This window comes from Phalacrocorax carbo, chromosome 13 (genome assembly GCF_963921805.1).
Source record: "Phalacrocorax carbo chromosome 13, bPhaCar2.1, whole genome shotgun sequence".
NCBI lineage: Eukaryota > Metazoa > Chordata > Aves > Suliformes > Phalacrocoracidae > Phalacrocorax > Phalacrocorax carbo.
The window spans coordinates 8,269,887-8,282,649 of NC_087525.1; the positions used below are offsets into that span (position 1 = coordinate 8,269,887).

Consider the following 12,763-nt stretch of genomic DNA (forward strand, 5'->3'; position numbering starts at 1 on the left):
AAAATAGTAAACATGGGAGCTGGATGCTGCGTCACCCGTGCTGATGGGTGGAAGGAGGGTCTGCCTCGCTGTCCCGGGCACCCCAGGGCGGTCACTGCTTGAAATTAGGCACCGAGGATGCTGCATCCTTCCTCTGATGGGCAGAAACTGTTTCAGCCTGGGCTGAAACAGGCCACCAGGCCCTGTCCCAGCCATCCTGCCAGCCGGGTGCTGGGGCCAGGAGAGCCAGTGCAGTCCCGTGAAAGGGGCTTTCTTCCCACAGGCGGCAAATGGGTCTCTGTCACGTGCGTGCCGTGGGCTCAACAGAGCACGTGGACCTTCGCCGTACGTGTGTTAGCTCAGACTAAGCACCCTCTGCTTTAAAAGCAGTCATTGGGTGGTTAGCTGAGCCCTAGGCAAGCTCAAATTATGCACTAAATATTCTGCCTTTTGTTTCATAATGGATTATTTTGTGTATCTAAGCAAAGGAGGGGGTTTTGGGGGTCTTTTCTCTGCAGTTTGTTCCTAGCCTACTTGTGGGTGTGTGTTGAAATTTTTGCCTTTTGCTTGTGAGGTCAAGTGCTTTAATCGGGAGCAAAAAATTTGCGTGCTTTAGTCCTAAATTCTCTGAGCGGCTGCCAAATGTAATTAGAAACAAATGGCTTTATTCCTCATTTGAGAGCGCCACAGACATTGGTGAGGCAGCGGGGGGAGAGCTTGCTTTGCCTGGCTGGTTTTTGGGGAACTTGCAAACAAAAACATGGACAGAAAAACCTGAGCAAGCCCTGCGAGAGGAGGAGAGCGCCTTGTGCTCTGCACAGGACGGAGGGGTTGAGCAGCGGTGCAGGAAGCTGGGCATGGGGGAACAAGGCACCCCCTGTGCGCCTGCTTTGCAAGCGGCTCAATGTTTTCTCCCCATTGCTAGTGGAGAGCAGAGGGGGGCCAGAGCAGGTCATCGGCCAGCAAAGCTGCATGGCCATCGCCTGCCCCTGCAACTACAGATGCTGCCTACGCTGAGGTTTGGAGGCAGAGTGGGGCTTAGACACTCGTGAGCAGGACAGTTGAGGTGTTTAGCACGCCCTGGGCTCCCCTCTCCAGATGACCAGTAGGTAAACCCCAACTAGATGCACGCATAATGTATAAATTACAAGTGTTGAACTCTGCTCCAAGCAACACCAGTCAGTACCACTCACTGCAGAAACCCACTTCATCTCTGCTTAAACACATCTGGACTGCCTGTAACTTCAGCTAAATTGTGTTTAGGTGTATCCACAAACCATCCACAGCCTGAGAGAGAGCTGCAATAGCTTCATCCTCCTGGCGTGGTTTCCCACCACGTCCATTACTCATACCTGAGTACTTCTGGGATGTGCTGAGAGCGCAGCAAGGCTGCCCCCTGCCCCCCCCCCCCCCAAGCAAACCGCTCCCCTCCCCATGGTACCTACGTAGCTCAGCCCTGCCGTGGCGCCTGGGTCAAGGCTTCCTCACCTGAGGACCAGTGTCTGGTGCTGGGCACATTGCCTGCTGGCACTGCAGCTCCTGAACCCTCATATGGTGGGCCCTAAATAAACAGGGGCCATTGCTCATCCCTCTGGCGTCTCCCAGCATGAGGGGGCATTTGCTGTGTGCACAAGCGCTTGGAGGTCACAAGCCGCCTGTTCCAACAAGCAAACTGTTCTGGTGCCAAAATGGCTCTTACTGGCTTGTATAAGATGTGAAGTTTTGCAGCATTGCATCACAGCCTGGCATCGCCGCGTAGCATGGCATCGCCTCACGGTACTGCATCATGGCATGGCATCATCTCAGGGCATCGCCTCACGGCATGGCATCACGTCACCGCGCAGCGTCACCTCGCAGCGTCCCCTCACGGCACGGCGCTGCCTTGTGGCACAGCCCGCAGCAGAGGAGGGGAGATGGGGAGCCCACTACCACCCCCCCGCAGCCGCACATGTGCTCCGGGCGATGGAACTGCCTCAGAAATTGGTGGGGAGATTTTTTTCCTTTCCTGAGTAAATTTCAGAGCAAACTGAATAAAATTTGCAAGTTCTGTGTTTTTTGCCTCACTTTCTTCCTTCTTAAAGAAGACCCCCATGCACTGGGCACCCTCAGCCGCCTCCTTTCCCAGGCGAGCAGCCGGTCCCGGGTGGGTCTGGGGGGACCATACAGGACGTGGGTGGGTGAGGTTTGCACCCTAGTTGCAGGTCAGTGTGGCCGGGCACCGGTGTCCCCAGCACCCCACGGGACCAGGCTCGGGGCTGGCAGTCACGGTGATTGCTGTGGGACGACTAATTGGCTAATCAGCAATTTGTTAAATGCTGTTATGCCCCTCACCAAAAAACAAAGGAAGCAGCTGTCGAGCAGCTCTGTCGCCAAGACCAGTAGGAGTCGGAGGGACCTACCAGGATTTTTGTGCCCCCATGTTATGGTGGGGTAGATGAGGCGCAGGGTGCAGCACCCAAAGACAAGGCACATGTGCTGGCCCCACGGCCACCCCTCCCAGCACCTCCTGCCCACTGGTGAGCACGGGGAGGTCTTCGCAGCTGCCACTGCTCAGGACTTTCAGGTGTCCTGAATGTGGTGGTTTTACCTGAGCCTTTGGTTTTCAGCAGCCGCAAAAGTCTTCAAGACTGTGTCTAAGCCAGTTTTGAATACGTTTGTCCCCAACGCCCCAGCCTGCTGGCCCTCGCGGTACCGGCGCTGCAGGGAAGGAGGGCCCAGTCCCCGATGCACCCACTGACTCGAGGATGGGGACGTCCTGTCCCAGGCCTCGCCAGTGACACTGGGGGCTCATTCCCCAGGTGAGACACTAGATGGAGCATCTAACATCGCAAATACTTTTTTTTTTTTTTTTAAATCCCATAAAGGATAAATTGAAAAGCTAAATGAAAACACAGATTAAGTTGTATCCAGCAGCCCTCGCATCCCTGCCTGCTCGCTGGACGTGTACTGCTGCAAAAGCAGGTGCCTGTGCGGGGGGCAGGAGGGGGGCACGGCCTGGGCCCTGGCACAGCCACAGCTTTCTCCTGAAAAAAATGCAAACCTCAAGGGGCCATGGGTCCAGGTGCACAAGAGGGAGACAGGGGATGCTTTGGTGGCCATTCCTTATGCTTTCGTCGAGGCCATCCAGCCCTCCCAAGTTTCTCTTCAGCTGGGGAGGCAATATGCTCTGATAGCACCTCAGCTGTGAGGCGACCCAAACTGGGGAAGGCAAAGATAGAGACTCCAGTTTTCTTGCTCTGTGAAGAGCCAACGTGTCTGATATTCCTGGAAAGCCTGTGGGCGAGCGCTGCGTTTCCCAGAGCAATTACAGTGCCAGTGAGGATTACCGGTGATGTCTGTGCATGAGCTGCTCCTCCCAGCAGTGGAAACTTTCCTAAAAATATTCCTGAAAACTTCTGCAAGGAGCAGAGACACTGCTGGTGCGGCAGAAGGGGAGAGGAAGGGCCCCGTTCCCAACAGGTTGTTGTGACCATGGGGTTAGGGTCAGCCCTGAGAGGCTGTCGGGAGATGCAGCTGCTGGCAGAGCATCTGCAACCAGCCACACGCCCTGGGATCCATCCAGGGCAGGGGGATCCTGGCCCAGGACCTCTGCCTGCTTCCAGCCTCCCATGCCCTGGCAGCTGGTGAAAGGCTCGCGATGGTCCTGTGAGGCATTCAGGAGTTGTGCGTCTCAGGTGCGTGGGCTGCCACAGCCCAGAAACCAGAGAAAACCAGCACCACTGTCCCGGTCCTTCTCGAATGGTGGTCGCGACTGCAAGGAGTGTGCCACCAGGCACTGCTGTGCAACTGCAGGAAGGCGTGATAGCAAAAGCCAGCACCAAGAGCCCTCAGTCAGCACCACAATGTTTTGCGTCTCTGCTCGGCTTCAGACCCCCCAAAACCATTCATTTCCTGCCGCTGGCAGCTGAATTAAAAAAAATGGTGCGACGAGGTGACAAATCCCTCGGCTGCAGCAAGCCAGCGGCACAGCATCCCTTGTCCTCGCTCAGACCACAGGACATTTCACTTTCAAAACCAGAAGCGGTTGCGAGTCACTAAGACGGTAACAAACTTTTCCCAGGTGCTGTTCTGACCTCCTGCAGCCCTCACCAGCCCACGGCGGGAGCCGATGAGCGCCGAGGAGGTGCCCATGCTCCTCTGCGAGCCCTTTGGGTGATATAAGCACCCAATCCTCCGCTCCATCGCTTGCATGTGCACCGATACCCAGGTGACCCCCCCCCGACAAACCCACTGGGGTGTGCCCAGCCAAGGGAGGACGCTGCGACCCTCCAGTGCCACGCACAGTCCAGGCTCCTCTGGGAGTGAAAACTGCAGCGTGCTGCTCCTGGGGGCTTCCTCTTGGCCGCTCTCTGCGGCACGAGTAGGGCAGCCTGACACACACCCCAGAACAGCAGGAACACGCAGTGTTGGTTTATGCTAATCCACCTGCTAATTCCAGCATGGTGCTGGAACCCAAACTGCGTTGGCCACCTCTGCAGCTACTGCAAAGGCCAGCATCCATACGTGTCTGCATTTCCCACCTCCTTCAGGTGTTCGCTGGTAGGCAATATTGTCAGTACGAGAAGAATAAAATGCCTCAGCTTGGCACAGACAAAAATGGATGGGGGAAGAGGTTTGCTAGAGGGTCCCATCTTCTCCCATAGCCTCACAGCTGGTGTGGGGATGGGACATATGGCACGACTATTTACTGTTTCTCACAATACAAGAACAAACAAGCACTAAAGGAAATTATCAGGAGGCAGGTTAAACCAGAGGAAGGTTTGTTCTGTCTGCTCGTACACAGTGCATACTGAAACCATGGAGGTCCTTCCATAGCTCACTCTGAAGCGCAAATGATTGAACAAGGACTCAGCCATCAGAAGAGAAGAGAGCTTGTCGAGGGCAATGAAGTGCAGTGGTGGCCGTCGCGCTGGCTCAGGAAGCGCCTCACCGGGAGCCGTGCTGGCGGGCCACACCACGGGTGCCCCCCCTGCCCTCATGCCGGGCCATCCCCATCGGAGATGGTGCAGGGCTGCATGGCGCTGCTGCGCACAGCTGCGTGCGGGGCCTGGGCAGGCGTCACCACGGCTTCCCCCGGGCACACCCAGCCTGTGCATCAACACAGCCCCACGGCGCTCAACGGCACCGCGCTGCTTCACGTGTGCCCAACGGCCGCCTCGTCGCCAGAGCTGGTATTTCCCCTCATTTCCCAGCACGCACAAGAAATGCTTTGAGACTTTCCCTCAACCGCAGCGCGTATCTCTAAGCCTCATCTAACGGTGACGTCAACCTGGCCCGCGCTCGCCTGGCTGCAGCACGGTTAGGGGAGCAGCTTCCCCGCCGCATGCCGCGCTCCCGTACTTCCCCGCAGGCTGGGGGTTACGTCGCAGACACCAGCACGTACCCTAACCGCACCCCAGCCTTGGCCCGCGGCTGGCGCTGCCCGCGGAGACGCTGAGCAGGAAAGAGCTCCTGGGGTGTCGGCTGCAAACAGCCCCAGCCATGCGTGGTGCAGGGCGGGCGCATGAAGCAGCACGAGGAGCTTCAGCTCCTGGGGCTCCCACGCATGGGGAAGGTTCTCCCCTACCCACCCCGCCAGGACCCCGCTGTTAAGCCACGATCCGGGACGACAGGGCGGCCCTAGCCACTGGGGCACGCCTGCCCTGCTGCCGAGATGTGCCGGGCCGGGGCGATACCCAGTCCTGACCAGGAGCGTAACAGCCCCCTGACAGCACTCGCTGTGGTAACGGCTTCTCGAAGGGCCAAGTTTAGAGCCACTTTTTGGACCTGTGAAGGAACAGAGTACAAATTAATTCTTCTTGGTTGTTTACTGTCATCAGCAAAATTACTAGTTACCATCTGACTCCAAAATCTTACTCATGGTCGAGCTGGGAAGAACAGAGGTCAATTCTCAGATCCCAGCTTGAGCCTGCAGTGGTGGAAAAAAAATCCTGCTCTGAGATGCAAATGAAGCAAATTTGTTACTGGAGCCACTGGCCGTACATGGATGTTATCCCCCAAAAGGTATTCCTACAGTCAAGCCTGACCACAGTTACACTTTAATGCGAGCACACTGCAAAAATAGAGGGGCACCGACTGAAGATCTTGTCTCTTTCTCCTTTAGGAAATTGCAAACTTCCATTTCTTTAATCTAATCATTTGCAGGAGGAGATATTTTCTCTAGAAAAGCCAATATAAGAGGGCTGAAAGGTCGGATGGGATAATATGTAATCCATTGCGATAAGGGCTGTTTACAGAATTATTAATCAAACACAAAAGGGAACAGATAGTAACATTTTTTATTAAATATTACAGTGGATCAAAAAGTACAAAATATCTTTTGCCTGCTATGTGATTGGGAAACTATTGGCACATAATACAGTATCAAAAGCATTAATAAGTACAATTTGGAAAACATACAAAAATTGAGTGTTTATAGTTGGCTCAGCTTTATTTCTGGTAGTGTTTAAACTAACGCAAAGGTTACTCAATAACCTTTTAAATGGGAAACTATATAATATTACTGGGCCATTTTTATATATACAAATCATCACCTTACAGAGCATATAGGCTACATAACTTGAATCACAAAAAGTATACAATATTTACAACAAATGAAAGTTAAAAAAGTATAAACAGCTAGTAGATTACGCTGCCATTATTAGAACATATTTAAAACTGCGGGGCTGGGGGGAGAGGGGAGGGGGAGGAAGAGAACGAGTGAAATACCAACCACGCGTACAGCAAACACTGCAGGAAGCACTCACGGCAGTGCTGCCAGTGCCGCCCGCCTCACGCCAGCCCAACAAGTCCCATTGCTCATTAAAATCACAACAATTTCAAAACCAGACCAGATGCAACCTCACTGACCACCGCAAAGGAAGGGACCAGGCGGGGGAGCGGCGAGGGGACCCCGGCGGTGGTCTCGGGAGGCGGCAGCCCTGCGCCCCCCGAACGGGGCAGAGGTGCCGGCGGGGGCAGGCACAGCACTCGCCTCCTGCACCACCTCCTGCGCTGCCAAGCCAACTTCTCTGCAGCTGGGACAAACTACTTCCTAGGCACCCACACACCGGGCAAACTTCTCGTGTCAGGCCAGCACGCAGCCAAGACAGACCTGCTGCAAAACGCCGGCTTGCTCCTGCCCAGCCTTGCTAGGGTACGGATTTTACTGGGAGTCAGACCCTACTTCCCACCCGTTTCGCAAAGTCCAGCTCAGCATGTGGCCAGAAGCTACACGCGAGCTGTTTGCTGCTGGGCCTTTCCCTTTGAATCTCACAACCTTTAGCATCCCTAATGAATCCTGGACATGGTGCGTTTGAATTGCAACATTTCTTGGACCTGGCTCCTGGTAGATTTATGACTCTATTGCCAATTAGATTCCACAGTTTCCTTTACAAACCTACCAATAACAATGGTTTGATTGCACAAAGAAAGGCTTGTGCAATTTCATTCAATAATAAGGCCCCTTGAACTCAAACAATGCAAACAAAGCCCCATTTAAGGCATTAAAAAAAAAAGACTTTTCAGCCAATGGAGAATTCAATAGTCTTTTGAAAGATTTCCAAGATTTCTGTTAAGAGTATTTAAACAAATAATGCACCGCTTCTGTTGGGCGTTTATGCTACCATTTCTTTTCCTTTGCCCTGACGTTTTGCCCAGTACATTATGAGCTTCCCCAGCCAGCAGCAGCCAGCCTCCTCGCGGGGCAAGCGAGGATCCTTCCTCCCCTCTCCCCGTCCCCAGCCCCGCGCTGCCTCCACACAGCTCCAAAAGGCTACCATCGAACTCCAACGGGACGTAACCAAAAGGAAATCAGACACTTTGCATAAACAAATGCACAACTCCAGGACACACAACTTAACTGGAACAAGAAAGAGAAGCGTTTGCTTCGCCAAACACATGACAAGCTTCTGTTCGTGTTTGCTGTAGATTTTATATTCTCTCCCCTCCCCCCCGCCCGCTTCTCCCCCCCATCCCTAAACCCCTGATTCTCACGCGATTCAGATCTAGTGCAACTTTACTAGAGATGTCCTCCACACTGTGCCTCTGCCCGGCTGAGCCTGCGGTTCTGTCTGCTGTATGATTTGTGGAGCAGCAGGGTGCTCTGCACTGGCACATCCATGTTCTAAGTTCTACTAGTCTGTTTATCGATCAATTAAATATAGTTTTACCACAGGAATATAAAGTATTTAATTGAAGAAGCTGGATCTTTAACAGTAGACGAGTATATTATTCTGGTTTCCACCTTTGGATATTAAGTATGATACATTATATATTGTATTTGGCTTCATATCACGGGAAAATTCAATGACATGCCTAGCATGCAAAGTGTTTCTTAGTAGTTTCCATTTTTCTTTTCCTATCAATTATGCTGTCTTTGAACAGTAACTGAGATTGGTTTGAATCACAACCAATTTTCACATTGTAAAAAGCCTCCAAGTCACACTTCGCTTTATCGATGTCTATGCTCAGCTGCGTGGTGATGATGTCCTTCAAAGTGAACATACATCCATAGGGAAGTTCTTTTGTCAGGAAAACCCAGCCTCTCCACACCCAGGCGTTCCCCCTGCGAAAGGATGCCCAGGGAGAGGCTGAGATCCCCACAGGGGTGTGGGAGGACCGTCCCGACCACTGCGTGCAACCCCCCACCCATCCTACCAAGCCTGGCCGCTCGCGTGGCACAGGCCCCGTGAGCCTCCGATCCAAATCAGCACTGGTGCCTGTCCCAGTTTCTGAAATTCTCGACATTCTCACAAACCACAAATGCGTTTTCTGGACTCCTTTGTCATCCAGCAGCTTGTGCCAGGGAGGTTTTGTTTTCTAGACCATTTCTCTGGTAGGCAGGAAGGTTTCACAGCCTAGGTAAGCTTAAGTACAACGCTCGACAAATTCACGGACCACGATACGGGAAAGCAAAGCTCGGTGGGAGGGGAGAAGCGGTGTAGGAGCCATCGCAACCACAGGAGGAGGGCGAGAGGTGCTCAGCACCTCGCGAGGGCAGACCATGGGGAAAGGAACCTTGTTTGCATCCTTGCACCATAACATCACCTACAGTATGTTTATAACCATTAAGATTAATCTGAACCAGTTGCTTCGGTTTGTAAACAGTAAACGTTACCACAAAAACAAAACAAAAACACTGCTCAAAAGTATAAAGAAACTGGAAAAATTACAAACACATTAAAAAAAAAATTAGGACAGCCACAGCCTTTAAAAAAAGTTGCAGATAAAATGATACTGTTTAATTTAAAAAAAAAGAAACCCGAAACAGAACAAAACAAAAAACCCAAACATAAAGAGCACAGAATATACTGGACAAACAAAACTATATAAATTATTGTGACCAAATGTGACACTGGTAGTTTATGAAGTGGATATGTACAGTCAAATTAAACAGTGTTTACACTTCTGTTCTAATAGTGTTAAAATGAAAAATCTATTGCCGTTTTACTATACATTGCATTGATTGAATCTTTAGGACTCAGGAAAAGTTACCCAAAAATGCACATCCACTGATTGTACGGATTCTCGGCCCGCTTCTCCTTTCCAGGTTCATCTCGAGTCCTTGACTCATTTGCAACAACGCACGGCCTCTGGTCCTCGGCTCAGTGAAAGGCAAATGCAGCCCTCACCTGGGATTTCAGTGAGCTCAGGACTGGGCCTGCATTTCCATGGCTCCCTTTGAACATTTGCTCTTACCATATGCAAGTCCTTTCAGAAAATACGTATGCAAAATCCAATGATTTTTTTCTTTCCTTTTTTTTTGGTTGTTTTGTTGTTGTTGTGGGGTTTTTGGTGGTTTTTTGTTGTTTTTGTTCTTTTTTTTTATTTTTCAGGGGCTGGGATAAGGAGCGAGGGGGCTGATGTGGGACCCAGAATTAAAGAAGCAGTCCTGTCTCCAAACTCCAAAGCGCTCCGCTGGGCGGGGTATGACTGTGTCCTGGTGGACAAAAATACAGATCACTAAATCTGCGAGACATTGTCACAGGGGGAGGAATGTCGCTAACTTAACTTTTCTCCTCAGACCTTTTTTTGTGAGCGAGAGGGTTTACAGTTTTGTGCTGGGATGTACAGAGGACAGCTGGGAAGGTGGGAACGCAGCTTGAGGGTTTATAGCAGCTAAAGGATAAATGCTGTTATGCAAAAGGTCACCATAGGAACTTCCTACAGGTGTTGCTGCAGCTAAGTGTCTGTACAGTTGCTGAGAGTTTGCAGGGGACGTGAGGAATTGTCTCTGCACCATGAAGGAGTGAAGAGCCAAAGGCTGCATTAGTGGGGAGAGCACAGTCTGATTTTTCAAGTACTGCAGGGGATGAGAATACCCGGGCGGGAGGCGATTGTTCAGCCCTGTGCACAGGCTTCCCGGATACAAGCCTGGGAAGATGGGGGCTGAAAGGGGAAATTTGTGGCTTTCCAGCATGCTGCCAGAATGGAGGCCATGCACCGGCTTGCTGCCTTCCCCCTCTGGGTCGGGAACCTTGTCTTTCGCCGGCGTCTCCTTTGGTAAGTGCAGAGGAGAGACAGCTCGGATTTTTTTTTCAGAAATGACTTTGTCCAAATCCTCCAGGCTCCGTTTCAAAGGCCGGGCAGCCCCCACGTTCTGAGGGCTCGTTCTGCGGCTGATGATAGGATGCACCATCCCCTCCATCTTCCTCAGATTCTCCAGCCTCTGGGCCTGCTGCTTCCCGGACCTGTGGAGCAACTCACTGTGTTTTTTCGGGACTGTCATGGCCATGGGGGACACGCGGCAAGCTTTGGGGTTACAGTCTAGGCTCACCGCCTGGTTGCTCGCAGCCTGGAATGGGGAGATGCCTTTGCCTTCTTGCTGGGCCATGGATGAATGAGGGAGGCCGGAGCCCGGAGCCTTTGCAGTCTGTTTGTGTATGCTCTTTGGAAGACTCAAATCTGTTGGCTGATCATCTGAAGAGGCCTCCACTGCTGCCTTTTTTTCTTGCTGATGCAAAGATGGGCGATAATTTAAATTTAGTTTTTCTTGGTGTTTGTGTTGAGTAAAAGTAGAAATATTTTCAGACTCTCTGAACATATCCCGGGGGAGGTACTTTGATGTCTGTTCATTATTAAGGTGGTGTTCTGTGTGCCTATAAAGGCTGTGCAGATGAGGTGATGAATAAAAATCTGCCAAGAAAGTGGGCACATGGGAGTGCTGCAGTGCCCTTTTCTCACTCATTTTATCTTTGCAGTCCTGGATATCCGTCTTCGGTACGTATGACTCGGCAAGAGAACTGAGGTGATGTTTTGAAAAATCACAGCGCTGAGGATCCGTTTTACTTAGCATGTCATGTTTAAAAACGTCATTAATCGATTTCCTTTCCTCCTTGGTTTTAAAACTCTGTACATGTTGTATGACTGAGGGCCTATTAATTGCTACAGGATCAGAATTAGGGGCACGGGGACCTTGTGATATGCTTGAGGACAGCTCATCTCTGCCGTTCAGTTTCTTTTTGCTGATCAAAGGTGGAGGAGAGCCGTAAGGATAACTACATGACAGGGCTGCCCCACTGACCTGCGACAGCAGCTTCTTCTTTGCCAGGGGTGACATGATGCCTGGATTACCCTTTGAGTAGAGCAGCGGCGTGTAACCAAAAGTGGCGTCATCGTTCATGGACCCGGGCAGCTCCTTTTCCTTGAACATGTCGAAGTTCTGGACCACCAGTACTTTGGGCGTTTGCTTCAGTGCGTTGTGGATATCTTCGTTTCCCAGCTGGTCCACTTTCACCGTGCAGTTTGCAATGTAATCGGCCATCTCTGGCAATTTGTCATCTTCCATGTCGCTCTGAGTGGGCAGCTGGACTGGGAAAGCCGTGAAGGGCATTTCTGGAGGTTCGCTTTCTAAGCTGTCAGTAAAAGCTTTGTGTAGTCTTTGTTCAGGCTTTGTGTCTTCCAGGACATCTGCTGGGGGATGTAATCGTTTCGTGATGGTGGCATCCAGCATGGTGTCTTCTTCTGGGGGTGCAGATGTACTTGAGAAAGAGGATGAGTGCTGAACCTCCTCGGCTTTCTCACTGTTGGCGCTGTTTTCTGTCAGGTCTGACTTTTCCAGAGGCAGTGGTCGAGCCGCCTCTGGTAAAAGAGAGGGAGGGCCTTGCACGGGTTGTTTCGTCTCTCCCACTGTAGGATGTTCAGGGAAATTTTTCTGGTCTGCTGATTCTTGATCCTTCTCTTGTTCTGATGAAATCTAATAAAACGATTCAACAGACAGTAATAAGAATGTGGTGCGTTTCAACAGACTGTTCATAAGATCATACACAGTACACCGTTGGCTACTTTTAAAGAAGTACTTGTCAAGCACCTTGCTGGAACGTGAAGGCTCTAATGCCAGGTATTGGACTCAAACAAAGAAACATACCTCCTGGAAATATTAAGAAATACACCATCCCTGCCAGGGTCACAATATGGCATTTCAAAACAGCAGATGTTCGTAACCTGATGAGAGGCACCAGTGGCCTGACCAGATAGCTAAGCACTGATGTTATGCTCTTTTAAAATTAATTAGGCAAATGCAGGAGTGTAGAGTTTGTAACACAAACGATAAAGCTATAGAAATTTCTCCTGTTAGCCAACTTCATCTACGAAAACGACACAACGGTTCCCATGTTTCTTCTTACATAAAGTCTCTCCAGCGTAGCTATTTTAAAATTCAGTGATCACATAGGAGATCATTCACACCCAGTTCTGCATTAAAGTGTGAAAATGATAGAAATGGCATACTAGGAATCCCTATTGTAGGCAGCAAATCACTGCCACAGCTTAACTAGGACACACATTTTTTTATTAACGGATTAAA

General features: G+C 51.0%; 1 protein-coding gene across 5 annotated transcripts in view; it reads right to left on the minus strand.

The window, feature by feature from the left end:
- Positions 1–6,238: 6,238 nt before the first annotated feature.
- The window catches only part of ARID5B (AT-rich interaction domain 5B), a 124,079-nt gene continuing 117,554 nt past the window's right edge, over positions 6,239–12,763 (minus strand). For all 5 annotated transcript variants that reach the window (XM_064464752.1, XM_064464754.1, XM_064464753.1 and 2 more), the window contains one exon: positions 6,239–12,154. In XM_064464752.1, the coding sequence (XP_064320822.1) occupies positions 10,007–12,154 (2,148 nt within the window). In that variant the 3' untranslated portion in view covers positions 6,239–10,006. The remainder of the gene's footprint in view (positions 12,155–12,763) is intronic.